This window comes from Xenopus laevis, chromosome 4L, assembly GCF_017654675.1.
Source record: "Xenopus laevis strain J_2021 chromosome 4L, Xenopus_laevis_v10.1, whole genome shotgun sequence".
Classification (NCBI taxonomy): domain Eukaryota; kingdom Metazoa; phylum Chordata; class Amphibia; order Anura; family Pipidae; genus Xenopus; species Xenopus laevis.
In genome coordinates, this window is record NC_054377.1 from 115,568,869 (window position 1) to 115,594,009 (window position 25,141).

General features: G+C 40.9%; 2 protein-coding genes across 2 annotated transcripts; one reads left to right on the forward strand and one right to left on the reverse strand.

Annotated features, from left to right (window-relative positions):
• Positions 1 to 2,022: 2,022 nt before the first annotated feature.
• sec22b.L (SEC22 homolog B, vesicle trafficking protein (gene/pseudogene) L homeolog) lies at positions 2,023 to 10,848 on the reverse strand. The gene is given in 5 exon segments (NM_001271009.1): positions 2,023 to 2,633; positions 4,350 to 4,496; positions 6,799 to 6,959; positions 7,351 to 7,460; positions 10,758 to 10,848. Coding segments are annotated over 5 exon segments (648 nt in total). The 5' UTR covers positions 10,833 to 10,848; the 3' UTR covers positions 2,023 to 2,478.
• Positions 10,849 to 15,975: 5,127 nt separating this feature from the next.
• prkab2.L (protein kinase, AMP-activated, beta 2 non-catalytic subunit L homeolog) lies at positions 15,976 to 24,261 on the forward strand. The gene is given in 8 exon segments (NM_001087211.2): positions 15,976 to 16,024; positions 17,271 to 17,447; positions 17,692 to 17,849; positions 18,263 to 18,356; positions 20,433 to 20,553; positions 20,786 to 20,919; positions 22,656 to 22,724; positions 23,919 to 24,261. Coding segments are annotated over 7 exon segments (816 nt in total). The 5' UTR covers positions 15,976 to 16,024; positions 17,271 to 17,285; the 3' UTR covers positions 23,997 to 24,261.
• The last annotated feature ends 880 nt before the right edge of the window (positions 24,262 to 25,141 follow it).

Genomic DNA, 25,141 nt, shown 5'->3' on the forward strand with positions numbered 1-25,141 from the left:
TCTCCCTCTGAAAATCGTACGATCGGCAATACACGCAGAGATATTATCGGCAGCCGACAGAAATTTTCTAACCTGTCCGATCGACCAAACGACCGATCTCCGACGGACGAAAAATGTCTGGACTCTCCACACATGGTCCGAAAATCGTACGAATCCACGATTCGTACGATCGGATCTTTGCGTCTATGGCCAGCTTTACATTTATATGCTAAGGGGGTACTAAACAAATTGTTTCTCCACAGTGAAAGCATTCTCTTTGTCTTTTCAGACAGATTGACTTTGGATTGTAAACTTCCTCTGGGAAGAGTCCATGCACCTTTCCCACTCCAGTGTGATGACTGCAACACACTCTACAAGCAGTTAGGGCAGTTACTATATAGTTACTATAACACTTCTCCAAGCAGTTATGGCAGTTACTATAACACACTCTACAAGCAGTTAGGGCAGTTACTATATAGTTACTATAACACTTCTCCAAGCAGTTATGGCAGTTACTATAACACACTCTACAAGCAGTTAGGGCAGTTACTATAACACTTCTCCAAGCAGTTATGGCAGTTACTATAACACACTCTACAAGCAGTTAGGGCAGTTACTATATAGTTACTATAACACTTCTCCAAGCAGTTATGGCAGTTACTATAACACACTCTACAAGCAGTTAGGGCAGTTACTATATAATTACTATATTTACAAGTCACCTGTAAGCAAAAGTGCAGTTATAAAAAACAGGTTCATGACTGGCCATTTGCCAATAGAAAGACACGGTGGAATAAGACAGTGAGTGTATTTGAGCAGGGATTTACCCACAGACTCCAGACCCCGCAGGAAATATTAACAAGCGATAGGCACAAGCAATAAAACCATTTTACAAAATCTCAACTCAGGCTCCACTCTAGTGTATGTGCATCCAGATAAAGCTACAGGACAACATGGCAGCATGGGGTTCATGGTAGCCCTGTCTTTACCATTTGCCAAAGGGCCCTTTCCTTGAACTTGTGATTCTCAATGACTTGACTCTCCCACCCTTCCCATATGAACACACCACTGCCAACAGGCAGTCTTGTATTTATAGTGGAGGCGATGGGGCAGTGTAAAAAATACAGAAACATGGCAGCTTTTGCACCTAATGAACTTTGCCTGAAGTAAATGACCCCTTATGTATCAGACTAAACAGGAATCAGACCACTCCATTCACAGGCAGATACAAATATACATGCCTATTCCTATAAAATTATACATTTAATAGGAATAGGCATGAGGCTGTAGTACACATACAGCAATGGGGAACTCCACCGCAAATAATGAAACAAATGTAATTCTAAACAACCCTCCAAAATACATTCATAAAGGCTCAAAGGTTTAAAAGTTATTTGTAATTGATCCTGAAAGCAGCATTTGTTTATCCCTTCTCTCTTCCGGTTCCGACTCTTGAAACAATGTAGCCGGAGCCCATTCTCCACTGTCTGTAATTCAGCCGGTTTGTGCTACATTGTTCAGAAATCATGTACAGCAGTGCAGAGAATATAAACGGCCACAAACAGATGCTGGTTTCAGTAGCCATTACAAATAACCCTCAAACCACTGAACGTGTTTAATTCATGTATATTGGAATTACATTTGTTGCATTATGAAAAGCAACTGGTTTGGACTGGACATCTGCTTTAAGGCATAGTACTGCTGAAGGATCAAGCTGCCCCAAAAATAAAAGCTGCAATTTGCACGTAAGTATATATGCAAAACTTTGCTGTGCTTTGACAGAACCTAAGATAACTGTAAATATGTATCATTTATTAAACCGAGACAACTGTTTCACTCTGTGGAGTGCAGCGCAGGACGATATTAGGGCAAGTCTTTAAACTCTGCTATGAAACAGCAGTGTCAGTTTGATATATGTAAAATCCCTTTAATAATTGGCAATATTATTTTGTTACTACTTGTTTTCCCCATCTCCCATGTGTTCTTGGTGGGCTGTGACATCCTACTATGCAAGCTAATTTCTTCTGGCATTTATCACATGTATCTGATTGAAATGGATCTGTTTATTCCCTACAAGGCCTGCAGGGCAGAAACGGGGGGTAAAGTGGCTTCTTCAAGAGTAGTAGAAACCTGCTTAATACATTAGTAGCCTAAGAGGGGGTAGGTGAGTAACCAATGATGCGCTGTCAGATAGCAAGGGAGGGTTGCTATGAACCAGTCCAGGGTGGTTGTGTAGAGATGACAAGATAAAGGAACTAAGCCATGTGCAATCTTACTTCTAGCTGGCCATTGGAAAAAGAGCACTACTAATGTTTATGTTCCCTACAAGCCAGCTCTGAGGTTAGAGCATCAGTGATCTCTACGCACAATGAGATGTGCAGAATCCATTAACCACATCACTGCAGAGAAGGCCACTAGCAGTGAAACGGTTAAGACCTTGGCAAACACTCCCCCAATCCTCTCTCATCTTCACAGTATTTTTCCTCAGACTTCCTCTCTTCACAACCACCAGAATCGGATATACACAATGAGCATGACTGAGAACACTGCTACGGCGGCCAGCTTGGCGTAAGTGGAGCGCATGTTCAGGTACTTTGCATCTTGCCGGTACTTCTTAGACAAGCTGGACAGGTTGCTGGCCTTTGAATCCAAAGCTGGCGAATAGAACAAATGTCAATTAGATGACTGACACAATCTACAATATTTTTAATGTGAGCACAGACTCAAGAGTGTTGCAGTCTCTAAAAACCTAGCTAAACACCCGTCTACCCCACACGCTACCATTCTGAAAATCACCCATACTGGTAGCTGACATTTAGATGAAGGAACCTAACCATTGACTTGGTTTTGTAGCAGGTCTCCCACACCAAAAAGAGGGACACATCTTGCAGGATTTTTTTTATTTGTTGCTTTAAAACATCTCAAACTTCAGCTATGGGGGTCCCTTCTTCTCCCTGGTGTCTGTTAGGCTGCGCCTAGAACAATAAGTGCTATTCTGGGGAATGTTGTTTTCCTCCACCTAGAGGCACTTTAGCTAGGGAAGGTTTGATAATTAAATGGTTGATGAGAGAAATAGTTGCAGTTTCCTAAAATCTCCTTAAAGGGGTTGTTCACCTTCCAAACACTTTTTTCAATTTAGTTGTTTTTAGATTGTTCCCTAGAAATAATGACTTTTTCCAATTACTTTCCATTATTTATTTTTTACGTTTTTTCCAAAATCTAAGTTTAAAGTTGAATGTTCCTGTCTCTGGTGTTTGAGTCTGGCAGCTCAGTAATCCAGGTGCAGATTCTGAACTGTTACAATTTTGCAACATTTAGTTGATACATTTCTCAGCAGCATCTCTGGAGTATTAGCAACAATTGTATCAATTCTAACAGCTGTCTGTAATGAAACCCAGAGATTCTGCTCAGCAGGGACAAAGATAAGAAATGTATCAACTAAATGTATCAATTTAGAACAGTTTACAGGATCGGCGACCCCCCCTCCCAGAGCTGCTTCAGAAGGAGAGAAATGACACTTTATACTTCAATATTAGAAAAACCGTGACACATAGAAAATAGAAAGTCATTGGAAAAAGTCGTTATTTCTGGTGATTTATCTGATAACAACTAGTTGTTTGAAGGTGAACAACCCCTTTAAGCATATACTGCCTCTGACAACAGCAGATTGAAATCAGAGAAGAGGGTCCTCTAGGCAGGTCCGGATTTACATTTTGGGCGCCCCTAGGCCCACCACTGCTCTTTGCCCCTGAACCCCTCCCCTTGAAATGGGCAAATTTCCATCATCAGTTCTAGAGCACTGAAGATTGGTACATGGGAAGTTTGAAGAACTATCAAATCTCCTCTGTTTCCATAGTGCTTAGGAACCAATATAGATGCGCCTGGGCGGCATGCTGCCCCTAGAATCCTGCCGCCCCTAGAATCCTGCCCGCCCCTAGAATCCTGCCCGCCCCTAGAATCCTGCCCGCCCCTAGAATCTACTGCCAGAGGTCTGGGCCTTTGTGGCCTTCCCACCAACATGGGTCTGCCTCTAGCTGAAGTTTCTGGTAAAACCCAACTTGTTAACTTACATAGAAGAACATGATGGTGCTAAAAGTCCAAAGGTATCAGTCACTTTATGAATGAAGACTAGAAATTTGACAAGGCAATTTTGAATGTTTTGTCACCAGAATATTTTATAGTTTCATGGGAGGGGCTATAAAACTCAATTGTGCTCCATTTCAAAATGAGTGACATACAAATTGCTTGAAAGTGCAGCATGGGGGAAGTTGACAACTTTTTCCCCTCTTATGATTACCCTTCAATAACAGGGTAAACCTCTGTTTATTCACATGTATTTATATTTCCTATTGTTGAGCTTATCAACAAACCTGAAAGTGCTTCTCCCCGCTGCAAAACTTCTTCAATATTAGCAACCATGATCCTCTGCACGTCCTGCAGCTCAGTGTTAACAGAACTAAGGTTTCTTCTGGCTCGGCTGTCGATATAGGATTTCTTCGTCTTCTGGATGTAGTTATCTGTTATAAACATTCAAACAATTAATTAAGAATTCCTGCAGAGAATGAGGTAGGCAGTTAGTTTTACTGAAGATATAGAGAAAAAGAAGTGAATGTAACCTTACAGGTACTAAATAGTTATCAGAGAATGTTGCCCAATACATGGCATATAAGGAAACAGGGCACATTCATGAACATTTGCAGCCTAAACTAAATAATAAACTGCTTGCTGCTACTAACGTAGTCAATCACAAGGAGCCAACCAGACCAGCAGTGCTATCCCATGGGCTTATATGCCAACCCTGCAGTTTGCTTCAATCCACTCCCCTTGTTTATTTCAGCAGCTGCTCCCTCAGAAAAAACATATTTATAACAGTGGTGTTAACGCACTGTTTTCTTCCCCTGCTTCTTTTACACTCCTTTTCATCATGTTAGAAGCAGTGTACTTAAGCCGTGTAACAAGTGTAAAATTCACATCAAGAGTAACACAGTACTTTTTTGTTCCATTAGATTTTGCAAGGTGCCCTTTTCCCGAGTACATTTTGCTGTCCATGACACTTGCACACAGCAGGGTTTGTGCAGTTTGTAGTTCTTTCATTAGATGCAGAAGAGGCTGTGAGTCAGGGACAGCTTATATATGGTGACATAACTTCAGACATTCTTAAATGTAATAATTTGGTATATATCATTCTCTATATTAAAGCTACTGTCCTTTTCCTTTGCAATATTGCTAAGATTTGCCCATTTCTTTACAAGTAACTGCTAGAACATTAATCAATGCCCTTATCTTATGCAACCTAGACTATTGCAACCTCCTACTAACCTGTCTCCCAGACTCCCACATTTCTCCCCTGCAATCAATCTTAAACTCTGCTGCTAGAATTCTCCTGCTCTTTCCAAAGATGCAACCTGTTCATCCATTAGTAAAATCTCTATCATGGCTTCCTATTAAGCAAAGGATAGCTTACAAACTCCTCCTGCTAACGTTAAGAGTCCCCCACTCCTCTGGTTGTCACTAAATTCCCTCACTTCCCTCACTCATACATTCCCATGTATGTTCCTGGCCATCTCCTTCGGTTCCCCTCAGAGGCACCATTTTTTCACACCATCCACACCAACTGCTATTTATCCTCTAAAACAGGAGTGCCCATACTTAACTAATACGGGGTCTACTTTTAGTGAGGTTGTCCCATTATGATGTACATTCATAAAAGCATTGTAAGCATTCTCTTCCAGGACAATTTTACTTATATATTGATTTATGAGAAAATGTATATTGCTATATTTAATAAACTATTTCTTATGTAGCCTTAACATGATAACTACATGAATGAGAAGCATGAAACGGGAGGGTGATTTAGACAAGCTGGTGACAATGTCTTGAGATCTACTGATCACCAGCTAAAAGTCTACTGGTATATCCTGATCTACCTTTTGGGCACCCCTGCTCAGTATCTCTGGAATTCCATCCCTAAATTCCTCTGTAGGGAATTTTTTCTCAAACTCATTAAATTACTTAGATTCTACCTTTTGGGGCAATAGAACAGTGTCTAGTCTAATCCAGCCCTGGCACTTAACAGTCTGCTCTCAAATGTGTTATCCACCTGCTTAGATTGTAATATTTATGGGGCATGTGAATAGCTTCTGTTTAAAGGGGTTGTTCACCTTTCAACACTTTTTTTCAATTCAGTTTCAGATAGTTCACCAGTAATAAAGACTTTTTTCTATTTCTGACGGTTTTTATAATATTGATGTAAATTATTCACCTTATGTCTTTCTGAGTCAGCTCGAGGAGGAGGGTCGCTGACTCTGTAACTGTTCTTAATTGATACATTTCTTATCTTTGGCGCTGCTGAGCAGAATCCCTGAGTTTCATTAAAGGCAGCTGTTAGAATTGATACAATAGTTGCTGCTGAGAAATGCATCAACTAATGTAGCAAATTCAGTTCAGAATCTGCACATGAATTAACTGAAACGCCAGAGACATGAACATTCAACTTTAAACTTCAATTTTATAAAAACAGTCAAAAATAAAACATGGAAAGTAATTGGAAAAAAATCTTTATTTCTAGTGAATGGTTTCAAAAACAACTGAACTGAAAAAAGTGTGCTTGGAAGGTGAACAACCCCTTTATGAAGGCATTATATTGCATATCTTGCATTGCTCATTGACTCTTTCTTGCCCTTCACACCCTAACCTTGATGGTTTCTTTACTTTTTTACACTGAAGCAGACTCCCTGCTGGAAATCATACTAATGCTGTAGAAAGGAATTCCCCAATAGCATTAACAGTATTTTTTTACATAGACCAAGGCAGCCTTACCAAACTCTATAAAGGAGTATGGCCGTGATACTGTAGGCACTTTTTTTCCATGTTGTTCATCAAATTCCGCAAACAGATCATCCAGATAAGCAAAGGCCAGCTTCTTGGGGAAAGCAGCTTCACAGAGCACCAGATAACAAACGCCTTTCTCAATCAGGTAACTGAAGCCAAGAACAGGGAACAGTATTCAGTTATATGTAACAAAAGGAGTGTACCATTTTTAACATTGAAGAGTGAAAAGGGCACATGAGTGTAGGGAGAGAAGTCTAATAACTCAGGGACAGGATATTCCTGGCAGTGTTTACTAAGTGGAGAGACAACATCGCATATAGAAAGCTGCTGATCTCTGGCTGCTGCAGTAATACAGCTAGTACCAATCAATTGCTGGCTGAGGATAAAGTGCAGTTCTGCAACATCACCAGAGATGCAGCTTTTGTTAAGATCTGGCAATGAAGTTAGTATGAGCGTGAGGAATGTTTGTGGAGCTGGTACAATAAGCCAATAAAATGATGGTGCACAAGAGAGCTATGAGTGGCAGCTTCATTTACTCACTGGAAGGTCATAGCTCCTGCCTCCAGGGTGCACCGCGTTGGAGACTGTTCATTCAGCTTGCGGAACAACTGCTTGGCCTGGTTCTGGTACTGCTGCAGGTCTCTGCCCGACTGTAGGAGAATAACAAGCAATGTTTTAGCAATACACATATACACTGCTATGTATTTAAAGGGACGTTTACTTTTTAATTACATCTAAATATGTTGCATTGGTTTTTTTTTTATTTTCTATCCTGCCTCTCTCATAGAAGACTAACAATCGCACGTTGCTAGTGTCAGTGACCCTGGCAATGAGAAAGCAGAATGTGAAAATATATATTTCAATTATGTTTATTGCTTATTATTCTATTCAGAGCCTTTCTTATGCAGTCTTCATTGTGATAGTCGAGTGACTGCCTGATTGCTAGTGTCAGCAAGCTGCAAACCAGAAAAACAAATCTTAAAAAAAAGGAGAATCAGGGTATTGTTCACATTAACATTGCTTGTACAATGAAGAAAGAAATGTAATAAACGTTGGCTACGGGTCAAATTACCGATAGCAGCCAATCAAAAGATAGTATTTAGTGGTCATTTATTTTTTTTAAGAAGTAAACATTTTATTGAAAACTGTAAACTTTGTGGTGTTTATTCCACATGGGTACATGTTCCATGTTCTGTGTCAGCCATAAAATGTGTTTGAGATAAACCTTCTGTACTCCTACACTGTAAATCTGGTTACACCGGCTCCTCTATCATTTTTAGAGAAAAGGGAAAAACAATCATTGAGTACTCTATACTCTGACTGGTCTCTTGTGAACATGTAATCTCCCATGGTAACAATAAGAACGAACATCAAATCATTCAGCATATAATAATCTGCCTATTAACGTGTTAACTGAGAAAATGAAAAGTGTTCATGTCAACCCTACTACAAAGTTCTGTAAAGGTTCCATGCCCGATGTCCTGGGGTAGGAGATTAAAAAAGAAGAAGCATATTCTATGCACATTATACAAGGTACATACATTTATTTTGCCCGCTCCTACGCTTATATGCATTCTTAGAGGCAGATTTATTAAGGTTCGAGTTTTAAAAAAAACCCAACCCTGGAAATAGCTCCAATCCTGAAAATAAACCATCTAAAACTAGTCAAGGTCATGTAGAAGTCAATGGCAGAGGTCCCTTTAACCATTTGAAGATGTTAATAGCTTTCATGATGTTTGAGTTTTTTCGGAGGGTTTTGCCCGAAAACTCGATCAATTTGAGCAATTCGAGTTTCTTTTGCCGAAAATTCAATCAATTTGTTTACCTTAAATTCACTGATTTGAGTTTTTCCCATTTCAGCTTTTTCTTAAATTAGAAACCATTTGAGTACATTCGAGTTCTAAAAAACTCTACCCCTAAATGTATCCGTATTATTCTGTATCTATTCTCCTGTTTTAGTGCTTATTATGTCACCATCCTTGTGCATTTCCACTCCTCCCCAACTTGACACATAGGGCACATTAATATAACATTATAACACATTGCATGCAAATAAGACCAACGAGAGATGGTTTCATTAATACTTTAGGGAGAGCAGCAATTATGCCGCACTACTACATATTCTCCTGTCATACAGTAACCCAAGGGCACGGAGACAAAGGCAAACAGAACCCTGCATAACCGGAATGTTACAAGGGAATAGTAGCAACTTCTCCAGTTGCACAAAACATATTGTAGGGACACATGTAGCACATTTATAAAAGCAAAACAGAGACAAGTTGCTATAAAAGTCAGTGTAACCTAATCCTAACAAAAAAACCAAATCAATAAGGTGCTCTGAAATATCTCCAATTTGGTTGACAATTAGTGCTGAACTGTATTCACTAACCCTCCCAATCTAAACCCCCGTGCTTCTATCCTAAAACCTTTCTACTCCATAACCCCAGGCACACTTTCTCTTGCACAAGTCTTGCAGCATTTCAGAGACTGCCATACCTCCTGAGCAAAAGGATAAAGGTCTAGTAGCTCTTTCACTCAGCCAATAATAAGTAGTGCAACAGTCTTTACACACAGACAACTCTTTATAACCAGGCCTATGGAAGGTAGGGAGTGCAAACCAACACCGGTCAAAAATTCCCAGAAGAACAAGCTGTGACTGGGCTAGAAGCCCTACATATCCCTTAGAGGACCATATAAGGTCTATGGCTGGTTAGCCTTGGTATAATCTTTAATAAGGCATCTTATCTACATGCACTTACATTACAGTTATGCATGCCCACTCGCAAGTCTAGGCGTGTACCTAGGCACCGATAAAACACAAGCACACACCTATGCCTGCCTCACATGTACACCTTTTTGGGTATTCTGCATGCAAAAAAAAAGCTCCGTATATCCATCACCTGCTTACATAGGGAACACTACACACACCCCTCCTCAATAGGGGCAAATACAAATGAACACTACACACAAAGCCCTCACCTTTATGGCTAGTGTGTATAAAAACACAACAAAATAGAGAACTCATTCCGTGTGGACACACACACACACAACTACCTACATATTTTACACCAGTACAGACACTATGCATATATATATATATATATATATATATATATATATATATATACATATATATATACATATATATACATATATATATATATATATATATATATATATATATATATATATATATATATATATATATACATACACACACATACACTACAAGTACTCATCTGTATGGTGACCAAACAGCTCTACATTTACTGCCTATATACAAATAGTCAATACATAGCTATCATCTGTACAGCCTAAACAAGTATCCCATGACTATATGGCAACAAAAAATCTATACACAACAGCTTCCATAGGCTGTACATAAATAGCCAGAACCACACATGTGAACTAGATCTGCTCTATCAATGGGGACAGACACTAGGCAGATAGTTATAACTGAAATACATGTCTACAAATATCTCCGTGTGCCAGGATAAAGAAATGAAGTGGACTGACTACTTGGGTTGTGTGGTAAAACTCTCACGTGGGCAAAGTAAAGCCAATACTACATGTGTCCTTCCCCTGTATCAGTACAAAGTGCGCACACACTATTCACACCTCATCACAAAGCAAACAAACAGCTAGCACTAAAATATACACCTTAACTCTATTCCTATAGCAGCTAAACACACACAAGCAGGCCATTCTATATAACACATCCAGCACAATAACACCCTCAGCTGTATGGATAGAGTACACATACCCGCCAGTATAGTTGCCCCTTCAGCTGTGTTGTGTAACCACAAGCTTTACATACAAACAGCACTATAACTTGCCCTCAGCTACTTGACGACCGTTCTAGTCCCCTATACCCATTAGTATGTGGTTCCCAACAGGTAGAGTGCCTCGAGTTGAAGACATGTTTGAACTTCATATGAACATTGCACCTGTTCGTCCTCTTGCATGGAGGCTGCCAGCGGGAGTCCATCCGCCACTCGGGCGATCATAGTTAGCAGGACCATGGTGACTGGAAGGAGACGTACACACAGCCGGTCTAGAGATCAGGATGAGCTGGCCGGAAACGTTCTCTCCACCCCCCTGCACCGCTGGCAGTGACAGGGTTCACCCAGTAATACCGCCCCCTGTCTGACTGAACAAAGGTTCCGGGCGCGAAGGTTCCTAGGAAGGGAAAATTAAAGTTATTGCGCCGTGGAGTCGCCATGTTTTATTTGGGAACCTGCCAATAATGTCATTTGTACATCAGTTTGGTAGAAATGTGATACCTTGGCTTACTGATATATATGTGAAAATGAAAGCCTTTGAGATACAAATTATATCATTTAATAAGCACTTTTCTCTTTTTCTTTACTAGAGAAAAACTGGACTTTCCAGTACAAATGAGGGACTGCAGGTTGAGCTGTCAAAAGAGGACCTGTCCCTCTAAAAACCGGACAGTTGGGAGGTATGAAGTCTCGTATTCAAATTAATGCATGGTTGCTAGGGTAATTTGGACCCTAGCAACCAATAATGAAAAAAAAAATGTAAACCAATTGCAAATTGTCTCAGAATATCACTCTCTACATTATTCTAAACGTTAACTCAAAGGTGAACTGCCCCTTTAATGAAAAGCTAGATAGTAGATCTGGCAAATTACTTGTATCTGTAAACATGTCCCTAAGTAAGGAATACATTTTTTGTCAGTGTCCAAGGCATCTATCATCAGAAAGAGAAACTGCTTTTCATCACGTTCCCCATGTTTTGTCTTCTGTCATTAGTAAATGCAGCTCTGTCATTAGTGGGGCAGATTCCTCATAGTGTTTGCAGTGCTTATATTACCTGTCACAGCTGTAGGTTTGCTTCTCCCGAAAGATGACTGCCGTGAACTGCGGTCCCTGAATCTGCACCAAGGGGTAAGTAAAAAGCTAGGGGTATTTCCCTGGGTTAGCAGTTAGGCTGGGGGGAGGGAGGGGGGTCTGTGTAGGGTAGTAGTGATGTGCGGGCCGACCCGATACCCGAGGGACCCGGGGGTTTACCCGCAGGTCGGGCCGGTTCGGATCAACCTCACACTGATCCTCACTCACCTTACACCTTACTCATACTCCCAGATCTGGTAACAGACCTGGAGGTGGGGTAGGTTTGCTTCTCTCTCCCCGCTGTACTTTTAAAGTTCTTCCACCTGTTCCCTCTTTATCATTCTCATCATTTGAGGCTCACTGCATTAGGCTCTTTTCTCCTATTTCACTCTGCATTGCTGTTATATATCGACCACCAGGACCAACTGCACAATTTCTGGACAACTTTGCTGCCTGGCTTCCTTACTTTCTTTCATCTAACATCCCATCCATCATATTAGGTGACTTTAATGTACCCGTTAACAACATTAACAACTCTTCTGTCTCTAAACTTCTTTCATTAACCTCCTCCCTAGGCTTATCTTTGTGCTCAGACTCCCCCCTCTCACTCCAATTGTAATGCTCTGGATCTCCTATTTATCAGACTCTGTTCAACCACCAATTTTACTAACTCACCATTTCCCTTCTCTGATCACAATATGCTCACATTTCAACTCTCACTAACTCCCTCCTCACCCCCTGCATTTCCCCAAACACGTACTTACCGTGACTTGCAAGCTGTAGACGTGTCACATCTCTCTTCTTCCTTTGACTCTCTTCACTCTAATATCTCAGCCATCTCATGTCCTAATGTGGCTACCTCTGTCAACTATAGTACTCTCACCACTGCCCTAAATGAGCTTGCTCCTATAAAAACTAAACGTTCTAGACCCAAACCACTTCAACCTTGGCATACTGCTCATACAAAAGCGCTCCAAAGACACTCACGTGCACTTGAGCGTCGCTGGCGCAAATCCCGTTCAGAATCAGACTTTTGGAGCTACAAATCTGCCCTGCGCTCCTTTAACACCAGCCTCTTCCAAGCCAAACAAACATACTTTACTTCACTCATTAACTCCCTTTCTAAAAAACCAGCACAACTTTTCTAAAAAAGTTTCAAAAACAAATTTGACACTATCAGAAGGGACATTACACTACTCAACCCCCCCTAGACCTCCACCACCCTCCCTTCACACTCCCCAGTCTCTCCTGTGCTCCTTCACCCCTGTCACTGATGAGGAAGTCTCAAAGCTTTTGGCCTCTTCTCACCTTACCACCTGCCCGCTTGATCCAATTCCCTCAAAACTTCTCCGCAATACCAATCCTTGTCTAATCAAAGCCTTAACTCACCTATTTAATCTTTCGCTCTCAACTGGACTGTTTCCCTCTCAACTAAAACATGCTCTTGTCACCCCCATTCTGAAAAAACCTTCTCTTGATCCCTCCAATCTTGACAACCTCCGACCTATCTCTCTGCTACCTTTCATCTCTAAACTACTTGAGCGCCTAGTCTACAACCGACTAACCTCATTCCTCTCTGACAATAACCTGCTGGACCCCCAACAATCTGGTTTTAAGGCCACAACACTCCACAGAAACTGCCCTGACTCGACTAACTAATGACCTTTTAACTGCTAAAGCCAACAATCATTTCTCACTACTAATACTGCTTGATCTCTCAGCCGCATTTGATACTGTAGATCACCCTCTCCTCCTCCAGTCCCTCCAGTCGCTTGGCCTTCGTGACACAGCCCTGTCCTGGTTCTCTTCTTACATCACCAATCGTTCCTTCAGTGTCTCCTACAATGGAGTATCATCTTCTCCCCTACCTCTTTCTGTTGGAGTTCCTCAAGGCTCTGTCCTGGGACCATTACTATTCTCCCTCTATATTTCCTCCCTCAGCAAATTAATAAATTCGTATGGTTTCCACTACCACCTCTATGCTGACGATACTCAGATCTATCTCTCATCTCCTGATCTCAACCCAGAACTCCTAACTCGCGTCTTCTCCTGCCTGTCCGCTATCTCTACCTGGATGTCGCAACGCTACCTTAAATTAAACCTCTCTAAAACTGAAATGGTTCTCTTTCCTCCAACTAACACCAGAAACATCCCGGAAGTATCCATCATAGTTAACAATTCCACTGTCACCCCCTCTCCCCAGGCCCGGTGCCTTGGGGTTATCCTAGATTCTGCCCTGTCATTCACTCCTCATATCCAGTCACTTATTAAATCATGTCACTTCCACCTAAGGAACATATCCAAAATACGATCATTCATCACCCAAGACGCTGCCAAAATTCTTATTCACTCTCTCATCATATCGCGTCTAGACTACTGTAACTCTCTTTTAATTGGCCTCCCCCTCCAGAGACTGTCACCTCTCCAGTCCATAATGAACACTGCTGCGAGGCTCATACACCTCAGCAACCGCTCCTCCTCTGCCTCGCCATTCTGTCAATCCCTGCACTGGCTTCTGTTACCTTTCAGAATCAAATTCAAATTAATGACACTCACTTTGAAAGCACGTCATAACTCTGCCCCACCCTACATCTCTGAACTCATCTCTATATACTCACCCAATCGCTTACTACGCTCCTCTACTGACCTGCTACTCAACTCTTGTCTCATTACCTCCTCACATGCTCGCATTCAAGACTTTGCAAGGGCTGCACCCCTCCTCTGGAACTCTCTCCCACGGTCTGTCCGACTTTCTCCCAACCTTTCTGCTTTCAAGAAATCTCTGAAAATGCACTTCTTTCGAGAAGCCTACCCTCACTCTGCTTAACTACCAAACGCAACACCACATACAGTACCACATTTCTCACCCACTTAATTCGATCTTGCCCACTCCCACACCTTGTGTATTACTCCCTTCCCTTTAGACTGTATGCCTATGCATAGGGCCTTCCTCACCTTTTTGTACCTGTATTAATTGTGATGTTTGTTACTCCATATGTTCTATGTATGTAATGCATGTGATTTAGTTGTATAATCACATTTACTTTACAGTGCTACGCAATATGTTGGCGCTATATAAATACATGTTAATAATAATAATCCTCGCGGGTGCCTGGCGGGTGCGGGTTGAGCTCTTCTCCTGCTCTCCCCGCCCCCCACATTCAAATGCCGGCATCTGACTTCTGGGTTCCATTTTTGTAATCTCGCGCCTGCTCGCCCTGCCCCTTCTGTGATGACATTGTGATGTCATTGGCGGGGCGGGTCTATAAAAGGACCTCGGAAGGGCGGGTTAGGGTCGAGTGCGGGTCAAAACCCTGACCCGCACATCACTATAGGGAAGGGGTTTTTTTTAGTTAAGGGTTGAATTCTCCATTAAAAACCCCATACATGTGTTAGACTTTCCATAACCTGCCAAATTTTGTAAAATGAATGTGGTATTTAGGGGGTGTGGCCATAAAATGGGCATGTTCAAACATTTTTTGGTCCCTCTCTCTATTTTTCAAATGTTGTGAGGTATGATTAAGATTCAGGCCCAGACTGACAGTCTGTGGTTTGTAGCAGGTACCAGGAGGGCTACAGTAAAATGCAGCTGACAGTCACTGTTTATTGGGCTGATGGGGGTCTCTTTGGGCCAGTGTTGGACTGGCCCACCGGGATACCAGGAAAACTCCCGGTGGGACCAGGTGTCAGTGGGCCCTCAGGCTGCTAAATATTTGGCCTATTTCATGGCCATTCCCTATTTCTATGAGAACAAAGTGGCAAAATAGGTGGAATAATAGATTATAGTATGTAAAGAAAAGAGACTAGGAGAATAGAGGTTGAGTGAGGAGAGGAAGAAAATAGTACTGAGGGTGGGCCCCTGGTCTAAAAATATTTTGTGGGCCCCTGGTCTAAGGTTTTTTGGTGGGCCCCTGGTGTCCCAGTCCGATACTGCTTTGGGCCTCTCTGTGTACCTGAAATGCCAGGACATCTTTTGAATCCCTCATTTTTATATTGGGGGAGGTGAATTTTAATCATGCTGAGAACTAGATTAAACATATGTTTAAAAAATGTATTCCCAACTAAGAGACTTTTTCATCCAGTGCTTATAGGGTTAACCATGCCACAGGCCTTGTCTTTGTGTCAGCAGTGGGCACAGCTCTGGTCAGCTTCCCTCCACTAGATGGCGGATAGAGGAATCGCTCATCCAGGCCTATTAGCGAGAGGTGGTGCCGGTTTGCCCAGCGCGTCTGCCTATTTATCTATTTGCTGCGTGTGACAAGCGGCTGTGGCATGTGTCACTGTTAGAGCACAGCTGAGAGCTATTCCAGGCATTGCACTAGCCCGCTCACTCCGAGGGACAGGGCCCTGCAGCTCCCGGGGTAAGTTTCTCTTAGCTCCCTGCACTACATGTCTGTTAGTAAACAGGGAACATCGCTGTGTGTAATTATTACTCAGCAAATGACATTAGATTCCAGCTCTGGCCGCAGGGCATTGTGGGAATATTCGCTTCACTCGCCTGGCTTCCTTGCTTTATGTTGCATTCACCCGCACTCACTTCCTAGTTAGTTACAGGCGGATCTAAAATAGACAGGTCCCTAGCATGTGCCAATATTTAATAAGTCTTGTGCCATGCCGCCTTTTATAGTTCTAAAAACAAGGAAACATAGTCCAATGTAGCCTTTGTGTGGAGTGGAATGGAGTTTAGAAGAAGTAATTCTGTATAATGGCAGTGCTGTTGCCATAGATATTATACACAAGCTGTTAAAGGAGCCGCAATGCTTTGCTGTTAGGAGCTCTGGGTTATATTTGATGGCAGCTGTGTTTGTATATACCCAAATCCCATATTCTATCTCTCATGTTGTGCCTGTCAATCTCTCTCAGAGATGAGTATATTACTGCTCATTAGGGCCTGGGCCTAAAGGAGGGCTCAGCTGTGCTGGAACTTTTGAAATAGCCAGGCCCCCCTTGACTGCCGAGCTACATCTGCCGTAGTCCCGAAGAGCCAAAGTTGGAGTCTCGCAGCTGTGAAAAGACCCAAAGCCAGGAAACGAGCCAAAACAATGTCCTGAAGCCACGAAAAGACCAGAAGTTTTATAGGGTGGTCCTGGCAACCAATTTTTTTTTAAAAAAAACTTTTATGGGGGGCCGTGGCGCCATAGTTTTTTTTGACTTATAAGGGAGCCCTGACCATCAATGGCTTTTTATAAGTTGTGTATGTGGGTGGGGTTTACCTTTTTTAGCCCTGATGTCTGTGTGGTCTTTTAACTGTGGGGTGGGCAGGATCTGGGGTAGGTGGGGCCCAGGGTGGGTGGGGCCCAGGGGCCCCATTACTGCAAGACTGGGGTCATCTGGGCCTATTCAGGTGCTGTAGACTATAGTAAAGGAGTGGGAGTGACAGTCACACTACGAATACATCTTCCTTATTTATTATACATTGGTGGTACTGAGCTCATTGTCTCTCCTTGCACTAACTCTGACATTTCAAGCCACAGAAGCTGTCTAAAGATACATGTAAACAATACCCTGAGCAATATAAACCCTATTTATTAGTTGTATATTTAGCTCTGCTACAGATTTCTCCCTTATATAATATACACTTTAAACCACAATCTGTTTGCTTTGAAGTTGCCTGAACCAACTATGGGTAACACTGCAAGTGATCGCATATCTGGAGATCGGCATGGCAAGTCCCACCGTGCAGATGGAGCAACTGCGGGACACTCTACAAAGGAGCATGAGGAAAACAAAATCATGGTTGGAAGCACAGACGACCCAAATATCTTTAGCACTCAAGAATCTAAGGTATTCCAATTAGCTTAAACCCTACATGAGACTGGAGTGGGAATGTGATCTGGTGTTACCATAGGGGTCATTTACTATGACTCTGGATGCAAGTACTGGAGCACTGAAGAGTGCAAAAGTGCTCTCTCTAGTGCTCCTTTGCAAACCACTTGCATCAAAACAGGTTTATTACATGAGGTCCTCCTGCTATTCAACTTCATTTCGGAGTGTAGATTTATTTCTAATTTACATTCTGGCCATTCAGCACCCTGGAGACTCAACATGGACGCAGGACTCAGAGGATCCAGGGAAATCATCTCAGCAGGGTCGTCCCACTGTAATCCGTTGGACAGAAGGTGGCAAAGAAGTCTTCATATCTGGGTCATTCAACAACTGGAATACAAAAATTCCACTGATTAAAAGGTATTAACCATAACTAACATAAAAATTTGGGTATATTGGTTTTGTTTCCATGATGGTCTTGCATATTTATGGAAATAGCTCAAATGGCAGAGGTCCCTTGAACCATTTGAAGATATTAATAGCTTTTGTGATGTTCGTGATCTTTACAGAGGGTTTTGCCCGAAAACTCGATCAATTCAAGGTTTTTTTTTGGTGAAAACTCGATCGATTCAAGTTTTCAGATCATTAACCCAAACTTGCTGATTCAAGTTTGGGTTCATTTGAGTTCATTCGAGGCATAAAAAACTAAAAAATTCGACCTTTGATAAATAACCACCTTAATATTCTTATATTTTACAACGGTGGATATTTTATTCACTATATATTATTCATTCTTTAGAGTTTAACCTCTCATTTTGAAATTTGTCTTGTAGCCACAATGACTTTGTTGCCATTTTGGACCTTCCAGAGGGAGAGCATCAGTACAAGTTTTTTGTGGATGGGCAATGGGTACATGACCCTTCTGAGGTAAATTTAGGAGAGAGCTTTCAAGTTTCATAGTTTTATTAGAATGGCGGTCCATTAACACTGAATCTCAAAATCCAACAGATGAGAAGCTTACAGTGGAGGATGAATCTGTTGGCAGTGTATGATTGGTTTGTGTGTGTGTGTGTTTTCTGTCATTGCACTATTTATCAACTAAATACACAATTGATTAGAAATATATATTTACACTTTGTTTTTAATATGGCCTTGTAGCGTAAAGCTACTGGCTAAAATCAGGTTTGTGGCAATCTAGTTTTGTATTTGTAGCCTTATAATAGATGGATTTTAGTATTTTCCATGGATGTATCACATAAACTATATAACATCACAAGGAAAGGGATGCTTTCACTGCAAAGGTTAGTCAATCGATATAAGTAGAGTAAGTATATTACTATTGCCACCCCCCAAAAAAAGAACCTCAATCAGGAGCCTAAAGTGAAACTTTAGGCTTCTAAGAACAGACAGCATTACTAGCACCAGTTGATCAGGTCTTCTGGATATCTTAAAGGAACAGTAACCCCAAAATATTAAAATGTTTTATAGTAATTAAAATATGATGTACTGTTTCCCTGCACTGGTACAACTGGTGTGTTTGCTTCAGAAACACGACTATAGTTTATATAAACAAACTGAAATGAAACCATGGGACGTCCATTTGAGCCACAGGTTACATAGCAGATAGATGAAATCTGTATATACCATTGTATTCTAAGCAGAGCTTATCTGCTAAGTAACCTGTGCCTTTTCTCCTTGTTTAGCTTGAATGGCTGCCCCATGGCCACACAGCATCTTCTTTGTATAACCAATAGTAGTCTTTATGAAGCAAGCGCAGAACTTTTACCAATGCAGGGAACAATACATTATATTTTAATTACTTTAAAACACTTTTATTTTTTAATGTTATTAAGTCCAAATTTGGCAGACACTTTTAAATCAATATCGTGTCATTATCACTACCAATTCCCCACTGTGCTTGATTTTTTTTTAACTCCATATCCCACCCACCAGCCTTTTGTTACTGGTCTGAAGGTCTAAATGTTTTGGAAAGTAAGTTGTGCTAGGTGGCATATCACTTAAAATCTTATTCTAGCCCAATAATGATAACAACAATAAGATCTTTTACATAAAGATCTTTTTCAGGGGTGTAACTTGGGACCACCAGTTATTCCTCCACCGACATATATACTTCCATTGCCCCTTCCCTTGCCATCTATAAATGTGTGCCCCACACTAACCACTGGGTATATTGTAAAATCTGTTCCTTAGCTCACGTAGCTAATACTGTTTTAAAAACATTTAACATACACATTCATTTACATACCTTAAAAAGAGCTAATGCTCGTTAGTGGTAAATGATGCCATTAGACTTTCCTTAGCTAAAGTATATAGTGAGAGAGGACAGAGTGTGCCCTGCCCAAAATAAATGTAACATTTTCAGAACATTCAAGTGATAGAATGATACCAGTAGCTTTAATGTAAGCCCTACGGGGTAGAGTCCTTCATCCTTATGTCTCCTTGACATTGAGCACTTAATCTGTATTGTAATTATATTTAAGGGCAGAGACACACATGGAGATTTGGGAAGATTAGTCACCCGGCGACAAATCTCCTCTTCTTCGGGGCGACTAATCTCCCGAACTGCCTTCCCACCGGCTAGAATCTAAATTGCAGGCGGGATGGCACTCGGAGCATTTCGTTTTCCAAAGTCACCCAAAGTTGCCTCATGAGGAAACTTCCGACGACTTCGGAAAACAAAGCGCTCGGAGTGCCATCTCATGCCACGGCGATTTACTGTAGATTCTAGCCGGTGGGAAGGCAGTTTGGGGAGATTAGTCGCCTGAAGAAGAGGTGATTTGTCGCCGGGCAACTAAATCTTCCCGAATCTCCAAGTGTGTAGATTAATGTGAACCGTATCTCTAATAATGCACTTATCGTTACTTATTATTGCAGTGACCCCTTGTTTGTTTCTACTAATTTATTGTTTTGCTGTATAGTGCTTTGCTAGGAGTGCTATATACAAATATACATACATACATACAAGTCTCATTTTCTCTTCAGCCTGTGGTCACCAGCCAGCTTGGTACGATTAACAACTTAATCCATGTGAAGAAGTCAGATTTTGAAGTATTTGATGCTTTGAAACTGGATTCAATGGAAAGTTCTGACACGTCAGCTAGAGGTAGGATCTGGCACTCATTTAGTCGTTTTCAGAACTTTTATTTTAGTAATTTAATTTTTTTCTACAGTGGTAACCTCATGTAATATTTAAGAACCAAATATTTTTTATTAGCTGTCAGTACCTGTACAGTATAGGCTGGCAGTGGGGCTAAAGATACATTCTTTAAATGTACTGATCTGATGCAGAATTTTCACTTTTTATAACTTTCTGTTTTGTTTTTATTTCTTCTTAGACTTGTCAAGTTCCCCCCCTGGACTTTATGGCCAAGAGTTATATGCCTACAAGCCAGAAGAACGCTTTAAATCACCTCCTATCCTTCCTCCCCATCTTCTGCAAGTTATACTTAACAAGGACACCAACATCTCTGTTAGTTTAAAGGATAATGTATTTAAAGGACCCCTTTGTGCTTTTGTTAATATTTAATTTGTGTTTCATTATTGGAAAAATAAGAGCCAAATATGTATTTTTTTTTTCTGCCTTTTAGCCAGGACCAAAAATTATGAGTCACCTCGTAAAAGTCTCTGGAAAAGCTTTGTGGTGTTCGTTATAGACAGGCTGTCACTTGTCAGGGAAGGCTGCATGTAGCTTTTTTTGAGTGCCACTTGCTTGTTTTGAAAAGCTGACCTGTACTTGACTGCAGGTCCATATTTTGCAGTGCACCCATTTACCTTAAAGCTTTCCAGGGTATTAGTAATGACTTCCCATGTGCCTGCCTTCCCTATCCTTCTCCCCAAATCTGTTTTGGTAGCTGATTCCTAATCAAAGTTATCTATATGAGATAGGACTGCAGTGGGCATCCTGGTTACTAATGTTGCACTATCCTTCTCATTGCTTCCTAGTCCTTATTTATACCCAAAGCCCACTTTGACTGTAAGCCTTGTATGTCTTCCCTGCTCAAGAAACTGATATAACTGGTGGGTGAATTTGATTCACGGAACATTTAAAGCATCTGATTTTTTTAATATGTTTAGTCTAATGTGCTTTTTAGAGTAATAGCATGAGAGAGAGATGGTTTTTGTCATTTTGTGAATACTCTCTTCCTCTGGGAAGACCAAAATGGGGAAGGAGCTGTCTAAAGCTGATACATTTGAAAAAGTTGTGTACATGTACTGCTGAATAGATTTTTACAATGGGCTCTTTAGAAATTCCACTTTCGTTTTTGTCATAGTACCTCCATAAAATATTAAAATATTTACAGGCATACACACTGTCATCTCAGAATGATTTCAAATACTAATCTATGCGTAAACACTTAGGGGCAGATTAATTAGGTTTCGAGTTGTGTTTTTCATAAAACAATCTAATTTTCAGGGTTATTTTAGAGTCAAAAATCGATTTGAGTATTTTTAGTTTTCTAAAAAAAACTCAAATTTTTTGAGATTTATTATGCCCCGACATTGGAAATAGCTTGAATCTGAAAATATACCATCTAAAACCTGTCAAGGTCATGTAGGAGTCAATGGAAGAGGTCCCTTAACCATTTGAAGATATTAATAGCCTTCATGATGTTCGAGTTCGGGTTTCACTCGAAAACTTGATCAATTCAATCGATTAAAGTTTTTTCCTGTGGAAACTTTATTCATTTGAGTTTTTGCGAACTTGCTGATTCCAGTTTTTCCATGTTTTTTCTTAAATTAGAAACCATTCAAGTTGTGAGTTCATTCGAGGTCTAAAGAAGCTCACATAATTCTAAAATTCAACCTTTGATAAATAACCCCCGTATTGTCTCCCCGATGAGAGCCTAAAAAAGTAGGGCTTAATATTTTAGCAGCCCTTAGTATGTTTGTGGCTGAGTGAGGAATCAAAACACCTGTATCCCCCCATATAAAGAAAAAAATATATAGAAAGTGTATGTGAGCACATCTAAATTCACAATCCATGCCTAATACTAACACTTCCCTTAGGTCTGCATTGTGTTAGTTGTCACTTCTACCCTTATTTTATCTCTTTACTTAAAATTCCTAACATTCTTGACTCCTTCTCTCAATAATAGTGGAGGACAATCATTTGTTTGTACTCGAAATACAATGTGTGTTATATGTGTATCAACAGTTATGTATCGACAGTTATGTTTAAACCTGCTCTATGTTTGCTTATTTCAGTGCGATCCTGCGCTCCTTCCAGAACCAAATCACGTCATGCTAAACCACCTGTATGCTTTGTCAATAAAGGTAATGTTTACTGTGACGAGGTAAACAAGTTGGTTGTCAGAGGAAATATTTCAGACCCTAGTAACACAGAGAAGGTGTTTTTATATAATGGACTAACAAAGGGATTAACTTCCTGAAAGAGTCCCAGTGTTGATTTGGCATGCAATTGTTTGGTCCCATTCACAGACAAATGAATAAATCAAATGGTTTTGTTTAAAATAGAATGTGGCAGATGTAACACATAACGCATTTCTCTGCTAAAGACCTGCACCTTTATTTAACAAAGTGGAGCAGTAATTGACAGGGAATACGATTTCATGCAGGCTGTTTGCATCGGGAAAACCAATGCAAAATATAGGGGGTTTACAGAAGTACTTCCACACACTATCCAGCTTCTGTAATGCTGTTTGTTTTCTTTTTTTAGAGGGTGGGAAGAATCGTGTTCTTTCTATTTGCAGCATGATTGGCACTAATTTTAGGGGGGAAGTACAAACTGCAGTTTTGTTTCTGTAGGTAGAGAAGGGAGCAACCAATGACAAACACAAAGGGCTCCAGCAGGGTAGGCTGGCAATCTGTGGGTTCTGGCAAATGCCAGAGGGGCTGCGATAAGGTGCCATAGAAAGTCAGTATTTGGTGGGCTGGTGGGGGCTCTTTGGGCCTCTGTGTGGGCTGATTGGGCCTCTGTGTACCTGAAATGCCAGGGCCTATTTTAATTCTGAGTCTGGACCTGGGCTCCAGTCATATGCATATGAATAATAAGAGAGTTAAGGCTTTCGATTATTGTGCGCATGCATGTGCCTCAATATGGCCACCCTCACCAGGAGCTCCCTCCTGGTGCATACACCCTAGTGCTAGCAGGGGGCAATTGTTTTTGAAAAAATACTTTTGTATCCCCCAACCAGAGTTCAGGCTTTATTAGCTCTCACCCTTGGCAGGGTAAAAAAAAAATGTAACAGATATCCAACATTCACTGATACAGTCCATAGTGATGATTGTTAGATCCCAGGCAACACTACTTGCCCAGAAGAAATGCTAAGAAAAAGACTAAAAGAAGACACATGCATCCCCATCATTGCTTGAAAGAGCCTATTCTTGTCTTTAGAATTTGTTAAATGGAGTGGGGGATGTGTTACGTGTACTAGAATAACACAACATAACTTTTTATATGTCTGTTTTTGTCTTATTGTACTGATATTATCCACTCTTGTTTTTTAGGATGGGGTAATGGTTCTTAGTGCGACCCATCGATATAAGAAGAAGTACGTCACCACTTTATTGTACAAGCCAATTTAGATTGAGTGCAGCTGTCAGTCTGCCTGTGTGTGGGATACAGTTGGACCGTACATACCTTATGGATGAACAGGCTGAACCCATAGTTTACACTCGGCCAAAGTCTTGTTGTGAATCTTTCTTAGTAAGGTTGGCACATGGGAAATGTTACTAAAAATGATGTGTAAATTAAGGTGGACTTAGCAAGGTGTTTTTTGACAGGAAGAAGTGGTATTTGCATTGTCTGCACTCCCTCTTGTATCGCAATAAACAGACACCTACTCATTTGCACCACTGACCATTTTAAACTCACACTGACCCTTTAAATACAAAAACGAGCAAAACAAGGACCCGATGAGTATATTAAATAATAGAAACAGGATTGAAATTATGATTGAGTCCTGAAATGGTGAATGGCACATGTTGCTTACCATTGATATCTTGCCAAAATATCCAGAAAAAACAGTAAATGGAAAGATTAACATTTAAAAATGTCCTGTAACATTCTCGTGTATATCTCTAACAAGTGTTAATACTTACATAGCGTTACAGTGACAGTGTCGTAAACACCACTCAGATGAGCATGTTGTGTGTCTAAATTAATGTGTCTGCATCTGAGAATGTATTTGCCTGTACCAATTATTTGACCATTATTTGACTGTTCCATGTGTTACAAAACGGTTCTGAGAATGTTAGAAATCTAACATCCTTTGTACTGTGGCTTGGTTTGATGGTGTTAAAGTGCCCTTAGCCACACATTTTGTCACCATGTCCAGTCTACACCATTAGTATACATTGTGGCACCTGTCCTGCACATTCTGTCCTTTTATCCCACGTTACATTTCTCTTTGGACGTTGTTATGCTGTCCTTTATAAATTGTAATCAGTGTTTGATAAAGTGTTGGAAGGTGTTGCTTCTAGAGTTGCACTATTTGGGATTCGGTCGAATCCCTGAATCCTTTGTGAAAGATTTGGACGACTACCAAACGAAATCCGAATCTGCATATGCAAATTAGGGGCGGGAAAGGAAAAAGTGGAAAAAATGTTTTTACTTCCTTGTATTGTGATTAAACAAGGATTTGGCCGAATCGTGCTGAAAAAGGCCAAATCCTGCCCAAATCAGGAAATGAATCCTGGATTCGCTGCATCCCTAGTTGCTTCTCAAGGTT